Consider the following 19,944-nt stretch of genomic DNA (forward strand, 5'->3'; position numbering starts at 1 on the left):
CCGTGCGTGTGCTCACAAGCACACACGAACACACACACACACACACACACCTTTAACATATTGTTCATGTCTCATTCTTATACATGAGCCTACATTCTCTCTTATTTTCTCCTCACTAAGTATTTATCCGTATATTTCTGTCCCTCAAACTCGCCCACAAACATGGCTTTGAGTTAGTGCCCTTGTCTACAAACACCCACACATACCCTGTGTTTTCACACACACAGACACACACACACACGGACAGACAGGCATTACACACCTTGGATCCGTGGCCCATCCTGCAGTAACTTCTGGTGCTAGTTAAAGACAAGGTCCTGTTGCAGTGGCCTCTGGGTAAAGTGACAGCAGACACATTACATAATGCAACAGTGACCATTGTCTCGCTCAGTTTGAGGATCAGAGTGAATAGATGAGCTGCACTGGTCTTTGTGCACAGGACAATGTGGTGTGTATATTTTTTGTCACATCTAGATGTCGTCCATGTGATCTCCATGCTTTACTTTTATGCATGCGAACCAGTAACAAGGGACAAGTTCCCAGAGCGCGCACACAGCCACACAAACATGCACACATTCAACAAGCCGAGTTGTAGCAGCTGCAGTTTGTCTGTAGTTATGTAGTTATATATGCATTAGTTTCTGAGGGGGTTGAAAGGATGACTTTGCCTGTGGGAAGGAATGGCAGCAGTGGATCAAGAACAGGTGTGCTGGATACTCTCTGCTGCAGAGGCAAAGAGTTGCTTCAATCGTTGTGCGTATGTTTGTCCTCTTTGTTCGTTTGTCTGTTCACGTCCTTCAACACATGTCCATGTTCTTCATGTCAACCTTGAACTACACATTTGTTTACTGATGTGTTTGTGTCACTTTCTTTTATTTCTCTCCATGAGCACTACTTTTTCATTTTTATTTAAAGGTATATCAAGAAATGTTTACCACATTAACACTGAAGGAAATGGCTCCTTGTAATATGGAAGCATATTACTACTTTGGGTTATTTGTCTTGGTGCCTTGCTAACCAGAACTTATGCCATGGTTGTTGAGAGAGAGAAAAGCTCTGTTCCTTCACATCCCCCTGCTCATCTTTCTCTAGTCTTAACTTAAGGACAAAGCAAATATAGAGACCATTGATGACACTGAGCATTAGCAAATAGTTTTACCTACAGTACTTCACATAGCTGTTAGCTGACTGAATAATGGACTTTTACAAAGTGTTGAGAAGAGAGGATAACATTAGCGTGCCTTTGTTGCATTGTATTTGCTAAATGTGTTCGTGGACAATTTACACAAAAACTCTAAGATCTAAAGACGTTGTTTAGTTAGTTACTTAATTTGCTTAGTGCAGCTTTCAAACATTTCTTAACATGCTGTGTTCCATCCAATTAAGTGTCTTAAACATACTGAACAACCAGTTAATAGATTTCGGCTATTGTGTCCTCTCACAAGTGTGAATACTAGAGTCTAGTGTAATTTTACAAACCCAGCAAGTCTGGCTACACTTGAGTGGCCATGGTGCTCATAAATCTTAGAGGGTTTGAGGAGACTATAGTTGTCATTAAAACTGTGCTCCAGGTCTGTTTTGTCCTTTATATTAACAATGATGTAATTTAGGCTACAACCATACTGCTATATTTTCATATGAAAATTCAGGCTCGGTATCAGTTTAATACTCTGTCCATACTCCAATTTCAAACTTCTCCATTTAAGTGGCTCTAAAACTCTGGAGTATGTGGATGGCAGGTGTATCCACAGCAGAGTTAATGCATTTTAAAAATGAAACCGTAGTAGTGCGGATGTAGTATCTGTATAAGTATGTGTGAAGTTATGGATCCCCCTCTCTCTTTATCTCTAATTGTCTTCATGTGTCTGTATAAGCACCCATATGCCTTCATGTCCCCGTAAATATTTGCGTGCGCGTGCATGAGTGTATTGTTCGTGCATTGTGTTGGCTGATTGATGACTTTCCGGGTGTGGGCCAATTCCCGCCAGTGTTTGATCCACATATCAGAGGAGGTGGAAGCAGGAGAGAGATAACATTCCAGGATGCTACAAGGGAACGTGGGAAGTAGAACAGCTCATAGAGGAGAGACTCCATTCAAGTCAACAAAGGGAAATTACTCATTAAACCACAGGCCTCATAATAAAAAAACATAATGGCCTTATATGTCCTGCCCCCGTTTGAAGAATCCAATGGAAAATGAAAAATATAATTTTAAATACAGTTAAAAAACTACAAAATACACATCCCAAAACACAACCCTGACATACCATATCAAGTTGTTATGATTTAGGTGAAACCTTTCTGTAGTTTAAAACTGGGATTAATGAGAGCAGTGAGATCCACCGACGTAATCTGTGTGGTGTAGCTGTCATCTTGAACATTTTCTACCAGTCTGTGGAGTAGCGATAGGGGGAAGGAGCCACTCTACCAAGGTCCCACCAATATATGTGTGAGTCAGTTTCAGCCATCTATCATGATGTTTCCCTCCTGTTTTTATAGCCTCAAATAACTGATTAAAACCAAACTTATCAGAAAAAGAAACGCTTGAACATCAGTGTGATAAGAACTACTTAAAATGACAAAAATAACCTTTGAGTAAAAACACATTTTATGTGTACTTTGACCTTTTAGTTTGGCCCAAATCCCATCTGCTAACATGGTAGAGGTGGTTAATGGCCTTTACTGCAGCCAGCCACCAGGGGGCGATTGAGACACCTTGGCTTCACTTTTGGTGAGCAGTCCTGTCATTCATCTTAATATAGAGGTCTGGGGTTAATATCCATTGTATTACTTGTAACCAGAACCACCTTTTTGATTAGTTTTTATTGAAATTACAGTAATGCTTTGGTCAACAGGATGGAAGACTAACTGACTAATTACAGACACATACTGTTGCCTGCTCATATCTATAGCAACTTACGTGAATGTTTTTCGGAACATTCGATGGTGGATGAATGATCTCTTGTATATTTTACAACACTTTGTCGAGAGTTTAAGGCTGTATTGCATTTGCAACTTTGCTAAACTTAGCATCAATTAAACGATATAGTATTTGATAAACAGAATATATGTATGTAAGCCCTCACACAAACACGCACACTCGGCATATGGTGCACATTACAGAGTTGTTTCCTATTCTCTTTCTACTTTAGGTCTCAGCAGCTGAAAGAGACAGAGACGGAAAGATAGAGAACAGTGTGTTCCCCCTGTGGGCATAGCTCAGTTGCAACATGTCTTCATTACTGCAGCAATTGTCTTCTTACTATTTTCATGAGTACTAGCGAAGGTGCCTCCATAACTGTGCTGCCATGTGTGCACGCACTGCAAGAGACAAGATTACTGTTCTTTTTGCCATCCACAGGAGTTAAACTACATCGCAGTATCTTCCCATTTCAGTTTGGAATCAACTCTGGGAAAAGTGTTGAAAAGCATCAAAGTGCAGAAAGCAAGTCAGTTCATACCAATATCAGTGATATCTTTCACAGGGGCTGTCCTGGTCGACTTGCTAAAGCATGTCTTTTTATTCCTATACTGACAGACAGACAGCAAAGCAAAAGCAAAAGTTTCTCTTCTCTAACACCTCAGGAGGGAGACCTCTCTCCTCCTCCTCCTCCTCCTCCTCCTCCTCCTCCTCCAGCTTCTCTTACACTCACTTTTTTACCTTTCCCACAATCCTTTGATAAAAGTGCAGATAAAAGAGAGTCTGTGCTCATCTCTCTGGCCATCCATCTCTCCTTGAGGTTAGCACCTCCTTTATTATTTACTATTAGATCAGTAGACATACATACACACTCCGCCTTGTTCTACTAAAGCTGGTGTGTGTGGGGGCGCAGTCCACATACTTTGTCTTTGCTTATATGTCTATGTGCTTTGTGCCCCATGTGTATGTATCTGTTCTTAGCCCTTTGCTTGTCAGTGTGTGTGTTGGTATGTGTATGTGTGCATGTGTGTCCTTGGCTGGAGGCGGTGCAGTGTGAGGTTTTTGCTGCTGTCTGAAGTCGTCCAGCCTCAGTGTCATTAGAGGATCTCTTTAATCCAGACTTTGGGAGAAACTTCTGACAGCACGCTGCAAATAGAAGGCCCCGCCGCACATGAAGAGCAGCCCGGCTCCTAACAAAACACCAAGTTTAAAGAGGCCCCTGGCCTTTTTTCCTCCTCCCACTCTACCCTCCCGTCTTGCTTCTTTGCTTTTTTTCCTGCCCTCTGTTGCTTTAACTTCACCCTAGGGAAACATGCTTCCCTTATCTGAGCACGAGGACCACCCAGGAAAGATGACTCAGGGATTGGTGTGTCTCTCTGTGTGTGTGCTTGTGTGCATACACTAGAATCGCACACTCATTTGACTGAGTGTAGCACTCACATTTTTAGAACTTTTGCTGTTAATATTAATGCATGCCTATACCTGCATGGATCGCTCTGAGCGTTGTGTTTGTTGGTGCTTGTGTGCGCGTGTGCCTCGCTTATCCTTTGAGCAAAACTTTGGAATGAAAGGCAGAGGCACATTGCTGATGGAGAGGTGAGAGGGGCCTTGAAGCTCTCAACTGTGGGACTGTGTAGCAGAGGTGCACTGCTGCCCCCATCTCTTCACTCTGGCCATGTGTTTTCTTTCACCTTCATGTCCCTCTCCTCCTCCTCCTCCCCCTCCTCCTCCTCATCGGTATCTTGCTGTTGCTCATTCTCTTATTTCTGAACTTTCTCTTCTTTAGTTTCTGATATTGTCATATTTCTGTCTCATCTTCACAGGCCTTTGTCTTTCTATTTTGTTTAATTTTTCTCCTTCATGGACCATTATCCTTCACCCCCCCCTCACCTCATCTGTCCCTAAGGAAATCTGATGTCCCCCTCCTCCTGGCCTGTTCTCAATGATCCCAGTCTTCATGGCTGATAAAGACCATATCACCCTTAGCATCTGGGAACACTTAAGCTTGATCCTCTATACACAGTCCTTCACACACTTTTACACACTCAATACTATAGAAACATCCTGGATTTTGTGTTAATGTGAGACAGTCAGGAAGTAAATGGTTAAATGGCATCAAACCACAGCTCCGGTACCTGAGTGCGACAAGTCCTTTTTAGTTATTTTGTAGAATTGTTCATACAAATGTCCTTACTTATATTCACCTATAAATGATTTCAGAAATTATTGCTACAAGCGATAGAAATGTGCAAATTATTTCATTTGAGATGTTTGCCTCCAGGTCAGCACTGGAGAGATGTTAACACCTGTCTGCTGTGTCTTTTATTTTTAATTGATATCTGTGTCTGTCAGACGTGGTCTCATATCTATTGCTGTGTGCCTATAAGCCCAGCCCTAAATACAATGTAATGTGAACACCATGCCAGACAGCGATAATGACTAAATATTTCCATGGTCCTTTCTGACTCACCAAGAGCTTTTATTCGTCAGCAGAATCATCCCATATATTTCTATTAATGAAGTGACAAGTGCTGAACTCCTTTCCTCAGAGTTGTTTTGAGCACATCAGATACAGAACCCACATGAAAGAGAGGAACACGTCAGTAGTGAGGCACACCAAGTCAGCTTTGCTTCCCAGAAGACCTGGTCCAGTAAGGCTGTGTCACAATGCAGTGAATCAGAAGCGGTGGTTTAGAAAGTCAGGGTTGGTTTACTGGGGTCTCTCATCTTCTGCATTAGCTGTGCTGCTGTCTGAAAGAATAGATGACATTAGGGTAAATGTAAGTAATGGCACAGACACTCAACAAGAAATAATCTTTATCATCAGTATAATGTTGGTGTGTGCTAATTGCTGTATGATTTTTATTTATTATACCCAACATCTGAGATTTATCCCAAAAATCCTTACAGTCTGTAGATCACATTCTGTGGCGCTCATTACATTAGCATCGATGCCAATAGTCCTACTGTTGACCTTCGTCTGAAAAATACATTATTGTGGTTATGTTGTGTACATTAGTTGCTAATAGGATATTCCATTCATATTCCTGTTTACATTTTACAGAGCATAGCTTGATTATGATTCATGTTGATATCTCGTCCGTCCACTTGTTTACACTGGAACCCAGAGTCAAGTAGAACCGTTTCTTCAAGCAGTTGGTAACAGCCGTATGTGGATGCCACAAATTACTGTGAAACTGTGAAGTATGAACGTGCCATGCTAGCTATCAGCGTAATGGTGAAGAGAAATACACAGGATATAAAATCCACAACCAGATAACCATGCACCAGGTTAGCCAGCTGCTGAGCTCTTTCACATTACGCATTTCCGTTGCGGCATGAAAATGTGATCTCTCCATAACTTCTGTTGTACACAGGGCAAGCAACGTGACGCATCACAACCACAATGCAGTTTGGTCATTCATATCTTCACCCCAGTCAAAGAGAACAAGCATTGGTTGAAGCCTCCAACGTTTGATCCAAACAAACAAACTCCAAAAGAAAAGAAGGATAAAAAACCCACTCTCACACGGCTTGACCACTACAATTTACAAACGTGTGTAAATGGTGTGAGCTCCACAACAGCCTTTGATTCACCAATAAACAAAATGAAATGATGAAATCGAAGGCAACGGGGTGCACTGGATGGAGATGTGGGCTGTAATGGGATCGTGACTGCCTGAGAAATAGCCTGATTAATAGGATCAGCATGCTGGAGACCAGCTGCCTTTCATGTTGCAGATCTGAAACTGACCTCACCGTGCTCCCGAATCACAACAGTCCAGTAATGTGTGTTGATCGAGGATTCCATCACTGCAAGCAAAAAGGGAATTTACGTGTGTCAGTGCAGTTTGGGTGGTAGATGCATCCTGAGGTGCAATGTAGGTGTTTAAAATTATTAAAAGAAAATGATTAAATGTCAGAAAATGAGAAATATAATGTATGATCTACTGTATCGAACTCTATATCTACTGAATATCTAACTGTCCACAACAGTTTAAACAGTTTTCTTTTTCTGTTGCCGCTTCCTTCCTCTTTTAGTCAGAGGCTCAAGCAACCCTGAAGTTCATCCTGGCCCTGAAGCCTAACACTCAGTGTGTGATTTATTTCAGTACAGTGGGTTGTAGATCAGGCGGTCATGGCTGTCACCTGGACTGGGTTTCCTTCAGCTCTGAGAATCAACAAGGCAACACCTGGACTCCTCAATCAACTCCATTGGGGAGAAACACTGAGGATTTTGATGCTAGACAGTGGCCCTGACACTTGGTGGTGGTTGCGTGTGTGTGGAAGTTGGAATGAATGTCTGTGTTTTTATGATAAGGTGTATGTGTGTGTCTGTGCATATATCTCTCTGCTTTTCATGCAGACTAATCAAAAACGAAGTGTCCACATGTGCACTCAAAACATCTGGCTCTGTGTCACACACAGGAACTGCTAGTTTCTTTCCACTGCTATCACTTACGGGCAGAGAGGGAAAAACTGCCTTGCAAACACACACAAACACCCACAGTGCACTTTCTTTTTCGTTTTTCAGTTCTTTTCTTTCATTCTTTCCTTCTTTCTTGCCTGAATCTTGTAAAGCTATGTTTTCTTCTGCCTCCATGGCTGGGAATTTTATCAACTAAGGTAGTGGTCCACATAAAAAAGGGTCCTTATCCACTAAATGAAAAGGGATGTCTTTTTGTATTTCAAAGAAATTATCCTTAAAGAAATGCTCCTTCACAAAAGCAAAGGACGTTTTTATTAATTCCATGAGTCAGAAAGTCTTGTGTGTCTAAAATTAAGTTTGGTCCTAATAAGGGATGCTCCCCAGTAATTTCTATCATGATTTTATTATTAGCCCTTTAACACATGATAACTAATCACAGTCTGCATCTCTCCTCACTGATCCTCTATTTGTGTCTGGAATTTCTTCTCATCTTGTTTTTTTGCATGGTTTGGATCAGTCTCTCATCCTGAGTCAAGTGTCTTCCCTGTGCAAATGAAACTTTAGGTGTGTTTATAACACTTTGGGTCAATTACACCACACAGATCTCGAGTTGCTTTTTTTCCCGTTGGTCAGCTGACAACACTGCCTCTCTCTCCCTTTCCCCAGGCTCTGCAGGAAAAGGTGGAAAGTCTTCTGAGGCAGCTGCACTGCTCAGAGAAGAAGCTGCTTAGCAAAGAGCTGGAGACTGAAGAGAAGGTAAGACGCTCACTCTGTCCCCCCTCCATCTCTCTCTCTCATTTTCATGGTTGTACAAGAGAGGCAGACTGCCTCTCACTCAAACTCATTTGCTCCTCACCATTAGCGTTGCATCACCTCGCTTGCCCAACATGAACTTTTTTCCATTCGTTGCCCTCAGCCTTTTCGTCACACTTCTTTTTGCTTCTTGCTCGCACACATCATCTATAGGAATTTTTCTTATTAATTCCGGCTTCCTTTTTTTGGATTCTCGAATACCTCAACTGAACTCTTCAACACCCTCGACACCTGTTGTCCCACGCCCCTCACCCCTTAGTTGCTGTCCTTACTAGACCCTCCAGGGGGCCACAAAATACAAACAAAATAGATTCTTCTTCTACGTTTCTTCCCTCCCCTCATCACTCTGCCATATCTCATTCTCCTGTTCAGAGCCAGAGATATGCCCCCTCGCACATTTCCCAAATTCCTTGAGATTTGGCTTCAAGAGCCAGCGCCTAGGGCCAGGAATGCCACCACCGCCTGTGTTCAGAGGGAACCCTCTGTATGCACACACACTCCCCATGGCTCTCCAGAATGCCCTGTAATCAGGCTCTGTTTTGACCTTGACACACACAGAGAAGAAAGCACTAATGAATACACTCACACAGGAGCCTCTTCTTTGTACCCTGGTATGTACACCATAGGCATTCATTCCCGTGTCCACTCTGATCCGCCTACTGACCCTTGTACACACTTCACACACTCGTCACACACCTCAGTGTCTGGCCGTCATAAATCTGCAGGAAAGGGTCAGTGGTTTTTAGGAGCTGTTGGTCACTGACCCAGTCCCAAAGACGCTGCGCACCGTTTCCTGCGACTTAATCCTCAATTTCACTCCCTCGCGAATGCACACATGGACGGCTGCGGACACCACCAACACAAAGTTCTTCTTATTCAGATATTATCAGGGCACATAGGGTATGTGGACCCTATCTGAACATATGACTCTATGCAAGGCTCTTGCAGGTGTCCTTGTACCCCGCAATTTTTTGTATCTGTATAAATTTGTCTGTGTGGCCGCTAGTCTACAGGGGCAAAGAAGAGTTATAACTACAAGTCCATGTATGTGTCAGTAAGGGAATACGATTGAGGCGGAATTGAGCTCCAACAGTGGCCTTAGGAAGAGCTGAGCCCTGACCCTAACTTCTATGACATCAGATCTTTTTATCAGTATGCGGATTTAGATTTCTCTTTTTAGGCTTTGGATTTATGTTGAGTTATTCACTCACACAAAGGCATGAACAATTGCAACAAATCCCTTGATTTAATAAAGATTTTTGCACAGCAGTGTGCCATGTGGTGGAAATGTAAGGATCGTTAAAAGAAATGTGCATGCTCTTTTATATGCCTGCTCTTTGATGTGTCGACTACCATAGCAGATTATTTTCATGCAGTATGGTATAATCTCTTCTTGTGTTTGAGCAAATGACAAAAAATAAGAAAAAAATCTGGATCTTTCAAGATAATTTTCAGCATCTTACGATTTACTGCAGACTCTCTGCCCTCGTGAAAGAGGTTTCTTATTCCAGATTGTGAAGGTTTTAAATAAACTTGGCCCTTGATGATGTAGATTTTGCCATAACTGAAAAATAAGTTCAATTAAAGAACCACCAGTATTTGTGATGCGTGTATCTTAGTCTTGTATGGCTGATCTTTTTTTATTCTGCCATCAGGATTTTTTCATACAGATACCAAAGATGCTTCTTTCTGGTATAAAATCAGCAACATTATAATTTAAACCAGACGATATGTTGAAGCAAAGAATCAGTAAACAAGAATCTGACTAAGCATTTGGTACCAATTTTAGATACTTGACAGTTCTTGATTCTCTGCCACAAACACATCTCGCTAATTTATAGCAGAGTGTGTTGTCGTGACAAAATAAGCAGGAAGCGAGTCATGGTGGGATAAGAATGAAGGAATCTCAGTGAAGTCAAAGCTGAAACCGCTGCCTGAACAGACAGGACATGTGAGACTGGAGATGTGACGCACACAGTTAAAGTAAGAGCTTTTAATGAGGTGCAGCAGGTAACGGTTTGACATCAAGTGTGACTTCATCACAGTAAGAAGAGGCAGTGGAAGAGGAGATGTTTAAATTGACTCGCCCAGATAAACGCTGTCTCTTGTAGGACGGACAGCTTCTGGGAAACACTTGAGCCTCGTCACTTCCACATGAGCATAACACATATGAATATTCATCATAAAAATGTCATGGAAAACATCAAACCTACGAGAAAACAACTCGCTGTTGGGGGGGGCATCTTGACAAAATCCACCAACCTTTTCATCTCATTATCCTTAAGAAATATTAATAGGCAAAGCTCCTCAGGAAATTCTGGCAACCAGAGAAGAAGCATTTGTGGGACAAAGATATAGTTGACCTCACTTGGAATCAAGCTGCAGAATCACTGATGCTAATGCACTGTAGTTAACATTACACTCAAGAATGTCAAATAAAAATTGTAGAAAAACAGTGTAACAATTTAACTCCCCAATTCAGATTGAAAAAAAGTCACATCCTGTTCATTATCTTACATTTGTTTGGAAAAAGACCACTGAATTCCTTATACAAAGTTATTTCAGGGCTGCACGCTGTCCAATCCTGCAGTCATTTGGCCCGGGAAGACGAAAGTTCGATGTTAGTGGGTGTCGGTGGGTTTTTTTCTCCAGTTTGATTCCTCCTTCAAACCACAATTAGCAAATATACGCAGGTTCTTTCAACGTGGGTAAACCTACTTAAAAAAGGCGATTTAATCCTTCCCATTGCCAGTAGAGGAGTTTGCCTTTCGGTTTTTTCCCCCCATTGTGCAATGTTCAAACTCACAAACAACTGAGGCGCTCTCTCACCTCAATGTCTTGCCAAATTAGTGCGTTCACCTTCAGTGCCAATCAGAGCCGCAGCCAATTAAAACCTGTGTCAGATTGAACCCATCCCCATTACAGACAATAGCCCAATGTTAGTGGGTTTTTTGAAGAACAGGGGTTGAGGGGTTTGCAGGGCGCTCGCAGGTTCCCTTATTTTAAAATGGCAGCTCGCTAGCTCACTGTGAGGCTCAGTTCTCCTCGAGAAGAGATGCAGGATGTACAGCTCTTTTTATAAATACGTAACGATACAGCGAGCACGGTGAACTGTACACGTTTTAAAGATGTATCCTCCTGTAACATGGGAACTCGGTTGAATAAAAAAAATAATTTCTGCAGCTGTTTTCAGTATTGATGCAGAGGAGTTGAACTGAAGTTCTGTGGAATCAATCCTTTTCCTGTGCTGTTTTTGTTGAGGTACATTACATCAGCAGCTCCGAATCCATCTCTAACAACTTCCCTAAGATCTGTAGCAGCTTCTAATCTCCTGTCTTTTTCCTTTTTTCTCTCCTTTTTTCTGAAGCGGCCTCTTTTTTTCTCCCACTGGCAGCAAAGCATTTTTGAATTAAAATCGCCTCTTGGTGAACTCTCGGAGTGCCAACTCTGTGAATGTGGCGGTGCAAACTTCATGAGTGGCGTCATTTTTGATGTACACCCTTGTTCCTGACAAGGTTTTTGTCACTTTGGAACAACGGGGTTTATCAAAAATGGCTCTCCAGCAGCTACTCATCCCCCAACTCCACAAACCGTCCCACGCAAACCTGTACACACACACACACACACACCTAAAATTCATTAGCATACATCAAGCTTCCCAAGAATGTGACAGACTTCATTTGAACGTTGAAAGTGTTGAGAGCTTGTTCTTTTCTGCTGGCAGCTGTCAAAAACCACACCATGTGACAGTACCAAACGCAAGGGAAAGTCAAAACCACAATCTAAAGACTATATATAGATGAAATGTTATCACTTTAAGATAACTGGGAGGGGAAAACGACTGCAGCTCCTTGCAGTCTTCAATACTAGAGAATCCTGCTTCATCAGGAACAAACAAAATCTCATTTTGAAAAGAGCTGTGGAGATGAAACCTGATTTTTCTCCAGTAAGTCAAAGTCCCTTTTGATTGCTTTGAAAAATAGCAGCTCACTTTTCTTCCCTGTGTTTCCCTTCCTCTCTTTTCTCTTGTGCTCGCTCTCATCTGGAGTCCTTCAATGACCAAAACCTCATGCAAGGCTTGATCAACAGTATTGTTCAAAGGCGTCCAACATCTGTCCTAATAGTGAGGAGGCTTTTTTTCCCCCAGATGCCATCACATGCCTCCTGCCACCTGTCAGAAAAACAAACATGTCTTTGCTGTAAAAAGATGTTGAAGAGAAAAATGTGTGTTTGCTTGGAGAAAAATAGACATGTGAGAGGAGGGACTTTGGAAGGGACAAAGAGGAGGCGAAACATGTCTCTCAGGGAACGAGTCAGACATCTTTGGGGAGTTTCAGAGATGCTCCAGTGTTTAAACACCACTGAAAGAGAGCGACAGCATAGTCAGAAATTTTGAATAGGTGCATTACCTTGTCTTCTTCTGCTCTTTTCCTGTGTCTGTTAGCCTTGCATACGTTTCCACAACAGAGGTGTTGTTACAGACAAAGGCTGCTGCTTCCACCCACACACACTGCATAGTAAACTATGGCGGAGCTTTAGTTAGACATGCTGGGGAAAGATGTGATTGCAAATTCTTTGGTCTACGACTTTGCAGCAGAGATCTATATCACATGCTTAATAATATATACGCATGGATTTGCCCATATATTATGGGTGATGCAATAATACAAAAGCAATGCTAACTGCTAACTATACTACTTTTACTATGCAATACAAGGGGAATTGTATTATACTTTCCTGTCTGAATGGTTGGTCACGTCGATGAAGTCGTTAGGACAGATGCCAGGTACACAACCTTATTGTATCACTCAGTACATTAGCTCATGGTTTCTCTTACTGCCGATGTTAAAGCAAACGTTCATGGCTTGTCCAGTTTGATCAGCTGAACACTTGTATGTACAGTATCCAGACGTCCCCGTTGCTCTCCGTGAGTCCCGGTGAATACGCCGCTGTAGCCTTGCCCATTCTAATGTATGGGAAGGAAAATGGAGACAGCATCGCCACAAAGGAGCTTGTAATTTGGGCAGAGCGGATCTCTCATTGCTGCGGTGACTGCACCATACATGAACCAAGAATGCAAAACTAAGAAGCTTGGCTTTTGAAGAATCTAAGACTTATATTCAGAGTGGTTGGTAAGGGATGTGTTTATTCAACCATTGTTTATTGCTTTGGTCTGAGGTAGTGGAGTGTGTTTTGTCTTGGCTAGCCATTTTGTTATGACTACAGAAGCTGCTATAGATAGAGATAGACGTTTCGAAAATCTGCAGTCCTGTAGCTTCAGCTCATTTTTTAACTCCTGGACATTTAAATTAAAGCTTCTGAAAACCTTTTTTTTTTTTGCCACTTGTTTGAAAAAGTCACTCTCAAATTATCCTTGACTTTATTCTCACACAGCGAGTAAAGTACGTATTTCTGTAAACCTGTGTTATTGACCTGGCAGGGCAGAAAGAGCCTGATAAAAATTTGGCAAGTTGCGGCAGAGTAATCTGCTGCACACTGTGCCGACACAAAGTGAGCTGCTTCATGTTGGGATCATTTATACGGAGCCTTGCTTTGAAGTGCTTCCCGATTCCCCTTTCATTGTGCCCAGGAAGATTAATTAGCCAAAGCCAGAACAATCAGTGAAATCCACAACAGGAAAATTATTTTAAGAAAACCTGTCATTCTCCCTCCTCCTCACCACATTCACAGACCCTTCGCTTTAAAGACGGGGGCTGATGAGAGCTGGGGGAGCGTGGGGATATTCTTGATGTTAGCTGGACTTTCTGTCAAACACATTATGGTCAGTTACAATGCTCGGAATCTACCCTGGTTACACCTTGAAATATGAGGGTGAAAGCCGTTGCTTTTCGCAGCCCCCGTTGATTCGTCCAGGTCTGTTAAACTATTCATCAAACTCAGAATTAATTGAGTCAGCAACTCTTTTTCAGCCTGTATTCGTTTTTTGTTTCCTCTTTAGGATCTTTTCCAGCACTGACCTTGCCAGGACTAGTAGACCCCTTGGATTCACGCCTTGATTAAGATGTGAATCGTAGCTAGGTTAAGTTTAGGGTTGCACATAAGTTGGTCATGGTTAAAGTTAGGGATATGGTTTTGGTTAGGCTGTCCACAATGAATGGACTTCAATCCAAAGTCCTAATAATAAAAGTTGTGCAAACGTGTGTGCGATCTAAGTTTTAGTTATGGGGACCTTACAACTTATTCAGTCACAATATTATGGGGACTTATTCTCCTTATGCAACAAAAAGCAAGTCATCATAATGTAAATCAATACATTTTAAGGTGAGGTTATGTTTAAAGGTTGGAGTATGGTTAGGTTAAGGTTAAAGTTTTAGGGTGTGTGTAAGGTTAGTATTAGTTAACATTAGTACAAGTCTCCAGTCAATGAATGTAAGGCAATGTAATGTCCTCTGAAGTCATGGAGACAGGCCTCTGTGTTGGTGGTGCGTGCGTGTGCGTTTGTGTGTGTGCGCCTGCGCATCCATTCATGTGTGTTTGTGGGTGAAAGGGGGGGCTGCGCTAACCAAATCCTTTTCAACTTCTATAATCAGACTTTGGTTTAGTGGAGTGTAATTTAGCCCCAGACAGACTTCCTCCGGTCCTCCCCAGTGGAGCTAGCGAGCTGTTGAGCTGCTGCTGTGTTTGATGTGTCCTGCCCTCCACCGTGGCCCTGTCCTCTTCTAAACCCAGCTGTGTCGAGCCCATAAATGCATTGTGTCAGATCTGGCTGCAGTCATTAGCAGCCAGTAGGGGGTGTTGTGCAGAGAGAGTCGTGCCGGTCTGCGAACCCCCTGTGGAGATGTGAAGGAGCTGTGAAGAGCGAGGGAATACTCTGAGCCATGAATAAAGAGGGGATACCCACTGTCTGGTGTGAGTGAGTGTGCCTCCTCCAAAGGAGCTGTTCATTTGTTTGCCGCCTTTGAAAGTACATGTGTGAGTGTGGATGTGAAGGGGCAGCAGAGACACTCAGCAACAATATCCACTGATTACTGATATATTGAAGCACTGATTTAATTGATTAGAGTTATTCATTTGCTTGACAGTTTGTATTTGTTTGTATATGTGCATGGATGACACAGACATATACATTTGATGTGTGCGATCTGGAGTTATGAATTGTATTTTGTGAGCTGTTCTTCTAAGTTAACTGACTCTGCTTGGTTGTCGTCCCTCTGTCTTCTCAGGTGACCGTGGTGCGTCAGGAGTATCAGGAGAAGCTCAAAGGCTTGATGCCAGTAGAGCTCCGACAGGAACTGGAGGACACCATCACCTCTCTCAAAGCTCAGGTGAGAACAGACTGCTTACAAAAAATATAAATCAGATACAGGCAGAACGAGAAGAAGCATGCAGCACTATCAATCTAGTGAAAATATGAAACATTCCTTCCTAATTTTTACTTACTTTCAACTTTTCTTGGGTTTACCTAAAACACTGTCCATTGACTGTATGGACTTCATACAAATGCAGTTTGATTTACGGTATGTATGAACCATCAGATATTAGCACACAACTCAGTCTTAATTCTCTCTGTGTCTAAGTGCACTCAACCAGTGAAACGTGTCTTCAATAGAGACCAAACTGCTACAACTTGAAATCTGACCATAGCTGTGTTAAGACACAAATGTCCGGACATTTTACGGAGTTTGACTTTGAGCCTTTCACAAATGAAGTAACTCAGCAGAAGACTGTACGGGTCAGACACATTCACAATAGGAAAATGTTCCTATTCAGGTGAGGGGCGGCGCCTCAGTAGACCAGAAAGGAACCTAAATAATAATAATTACCAAAATAAATCTCAAACGTTATTTTAACTACAAGCTGCCATAACATTGGATAATGTAGATTGGATAGATTGTCAAAGTCTTTGACAATTGACAGTTTGTGGCCATGTGAGGTAGAAAGTCTTATTCTGGAATCTTGCTTCCCTCTCTTTTTAAAGTTATCTTTCACTTCCCCCTGCTATTAATCAACCGAACTGGCGGAAACATAACCCGGACGAGAGTTATTTGTTTGGAGACTAAAGATATCTTTGGTATTGGTTTTGGTGAAACACTCGATCACAGCCTTCGCTCCCGTCTCCCTGCCAATCCTCTTTATAAACTTTAATCTCTACTTGTCTCTCCATCAGATCACAAAATCACCCCCTGCAAAACCACACTCATCTCGCCAGGTTGTTCCTCGGAGCCATGTGTCTTTCTTCATCGGACCCACTTTGACAATGAATTTCAATAAAGGGCTTTCATTTTCTCAGCATTTCTACTATAAACAAAAGAGGGTTTTCTGTAACGGTGGTACAAGGTTTTGTTAAATGGGCTCATCATGAACCCCTGCCTCGTTCTAATAGATCTGCTAAGATCCTGTTTCAGTGCACATACCACAGCTCCGTGATCAAATATGTTTATAAGATGAAATTAATGACAAGAGTGGTCGCTCCTCTCGTTGACAATGTCTTGGGTTTTGCACATGAAAGTGCATTATTTTTCTCGGTGTCTCGGGCGTCCGACCACATTTCGGTGGGGTTTTGCATTTACTTGACTGTGAAGTGCCAAATGAAATGCTAGAACTTTCCTGAGGTCTCCCCCACAGAAAGGAATGCACCCTCGGCTCCAGTACGGTAGTCTCAGAACAATACAGATTCTTTTGGGTCCGTGATAACGCTGCCAGGCTGGAGATGCCGTGTAAATGTAGATGGGGTTTATTTTCACGTCAGCCAAAGACACTTCATAAATAAACTTTGTAGCTTTGTAGCCCCCCCAGAAAAAGAATGGTGCTGCCTCCTCTCGCAGCCTCCTAACCTCGACTAACCTGGCTCATAATCTCCCCTCTGTCCCTCTGTGCCTCAACCCCTCTGACCTAATCTCCTGACCCCCAACCCCTGTTGTCCTGACCCCTGGACTCAACAACTAAGTCTTTCTTTCACCTTCCTCTTCTGAGCTAACCCCCTGCACCCAACGGCACAATTGACGTAAAGCCATCATTCCTTCTCCACATCCCAATTCTATATTTCTGATGCACTGGTTGCCTTCTTCCTACTTGTGTAATCAGATTCAAAACAATTCCTCAGTGCTTCATTTTGCATTATGTGTCTGTGTTGCAGGTTAACTTCCTTCAGAAGAGAGCGTCTTTGCTACAGGAAGACCTGGATGCCTGCCGCAGCAGGAGGTTAGCATGGTTGTTTAGATTGTATAGAAACATGTGTGCAAACACGCCTGTACAGAGTTCATGTGGACGTTTGTACTTCTGTACTGTTCATATATGTGAATCCCTCAATGCCTTGCAAGTGTACCTCTGACAGTGCAAACTACTGTGACAAATCACAAAGGCAGGTTTGATTTTTGCTGGTTTTTTTATTTGCACTTAAAGGCCACTGTAGCAAACAGATGAGTATGAACATCCAGAATTGACAATAAACTTATAGTCTACCATGTGTTACTTACATCAGTGAAGTCTGACTCTCACGGGTTCCAGTCCTGTTTGATTTGCCTCGTTTCCATCACACTGTAAGAGCCATTTCTGTCTTTTTTTAAAAGCATCTAAACATGTGCAGTGATGAGAAGCTCCGTCAAATGAAGCTGCCGCTCACATCACTGCACATGTCTGTTAACACTATCAGTCATCACATTAATAACCAGCTATTTCTACCTCTGAACATAAAGTGAGTGGAAATCTCATAATCAGTCAAATAGAGTTGGTCTAAATTTGTTTATCTGTAGAACTAAGTTGGTTCAGTGCTTAAACAGTGGAATAACTCAACTTGTTTCAGGTAACGATGGTGTAACCACAGCCTCCCCCTACGAAGGAACATGAAGGAGAAGACGTCCAATCAGGTGTGAGCATCATTGACTGTTCAAGTCTTTTAACTGATAAAGTTTTTTACACACCTGTCATCCCCCTGGACCTGGTCATGTTTAAGTGTGACATGCTGTCAACTCCCATACTTTTTAACATATGAGCTATTTATTCATTGTCCTGTTTTACTTTTGCTTTGTATTTTTGTAAAAATAATATTTTTTATGTTCTCAACTCGTTTCTTTGTTCTGTTCTATTTTATTACTGATACTGTTGATATTTAATAGACAGCATCATTTACCATATTCACACCAAAATGCATCATTTTAATAAACAACTTTTTCATCATTTTCTGTTGTCATGCGTTTCTTTTATTTTGCATGTGATTTCATGCCTAAAATACCTCATAATTAATCCCTTAATAAGGGAGCTCACTGTGTTGCCCTTGTTTTTATACGACCACATCATGCACGTTAACCAAGATTAGCTGCGTAACTCAACACAAAGTCAAAGACCTTGAATTCCCATCACCCCCATCAGTATTTAGCATCGCCGTTCTGCCCCAGCCCTCATTTGAACTGTAAATAGTAGTTGGGGGTTTGTGGTTCAGATAAAGAGCGCTGTGACTATATTGCTTGAACCTCTGGCCAAACACTACAGTCCTTGGCCCTGCTGGTTCTGCCTCTGCCACCACTTTGTGTTTTACCAACGGCTCCACTCAAACCAGAGCTGAATCAATCAGACACTGGAGTTCATGAAATGGCCACTGTACACTCATTTATCAGTTTATTAGGAACACCTTGACAGCCAATGTAGTCCAAAGCAACAGTTGTGCAGTAGAAACTGTATTTGTGGCAGTTTCATTGTTCACTGTTGGTTTAAACTATCATATGTTAATTCAACTGATCATTTTACATGATGTAGCTCATGATGCTTTTGAAATGCATGTGTGATGTTTCTACAGTGGCCCTGACAGCTCAACGCACGGCAACTTTAGAAAACACATGCAAATGGATGCGAAACGTGCAAATGGAGAAAACGTCTTCATCAACTCGATAAAGCATGCACGGCAAATAGAAAACATGCTGCGAATACTCACAACACAATAAAATGCACTGCAACAGAGGTGTATCCAGGGGAATACTAAAAAGTATTGAACATTGCTCGGACACCATTGTTGTTGGAAGTTGAATTGAACTCAGTGTTGTTGGGAAATTTGATAAATGCTATATAACATGCTAGCTCTGTTTTTGTTTTTTTCAGATCAACAACGCCACAGCAAAGACAATGCATGTTGATCTTAAAAATATCAAGTTAGCATGTTATATTGCCAGCTAACATCACGTTAGCTTGTTTCTCAATTAATTTACTGTATTTTGTCAAATTATTTGAATTAAATTAAAGCGTCCCAGCCACGTTCATCCCATTTTAGTGTCCAGACGTGTTGTCAGAGTTGAACTGGAGGTGGACTTCGTGGGCCGACGAGACCTCGTCCTCTGAAGGATGCAGCCCTTGAATTGAGACACAGCTAACAGACAACTCTACATAAAATGGAACACAGTTCAAAGCACCGTTGGATCAACACCTTTAGCACAGTTTGAATAAAAACTGAAAACTCTGACCTTCATGAAGAGATGATTTATTGCAGCACTGTTGCATTAGACTGTGTTAGTTTTAGCTTGATTTACCTCATAAACTGACAAGGGTGAGTGTGTCTAAGGCTCCTCCAGGAGTGAGGGGGTTTTATGACGATAATAACATTTGGTGGACCAAGAATGGGATGAATAATGAGCCCTCATCCACTGGTATTTGTGTGTCTCTGGTAGGTGAGGAATGCATGGCCTCGAATACTGATCATTTCAAAAAGGAACTGGAAAACAGTTTGGAACTGTTATTAAATTCCAAAATCGGATTTGATTTCAAAGAGGCCCTTACACTTAACTTTCACTGGAATTGCTTTCTCTTATTTTATACCCGCAGTTCACGCATTTCC

At 42.0% G+C, this 19,944-nt stretch overlaps 1 protein-coding gene across 5 annotated transcripts in view; it reads left to right on the forward strand.

The window, feature by feature from the left end:
- Window positions 1-19,277, forward strand: part of cep112 (centrosomal protein 112) — a 93,927-nt gene extending 74,650 nt beyond the window's left edge. For 3 of the 5 annotated variants that reach the window (XM_020101885.2, XM_069524711.1, XM_020101886.2), the window contains 4 exons: window positions 8,016-8,105; window positions 15,347-15,448; window positions 17,260-17,324; window positions 17,926-18,299. In XM_020101885.2, the coding sequence (XP_019957444.2) occupies window positions 8,016-8,105; window positions 15,347-15,448; window positions 17,260-17,324; window positions 17,926-17,929 (261 nt within the window). In that variant the 3' untranslated portion in view covers window positions 17,930-18,299. Of the gene's footprint in view, window positions 1-7,866; window positions 7,914-8,015; window positions 8,106-15,346; window positions 15,449-17,259; window positions 17,325-17,925; window positions 18,300-19,214 lie in introns of those variants that run through there. The other 2 variants (XR_011241009.1, XR_011241010.1) reach the window with 2 other exon arrangements.
- Window positions 19,278-19,944: the final 667 nt, after the last annotated feature.

The sequence above is a fragment of the Paralichthys olivaceus genome, chromosome 5 (assembly GCF_024713975.1).
Source record: "Paralichthys olivaceus isolate ysfri-2021 chromosome 5, ASM2471397v2, whole genome shotgun sequence".
NCBI lineage: Eukaryota > Metazoa > Chordata > Actinopteri > Pleuronectiformes > Paralichthyidae > Paralichthys > Paralichthys olivaceus.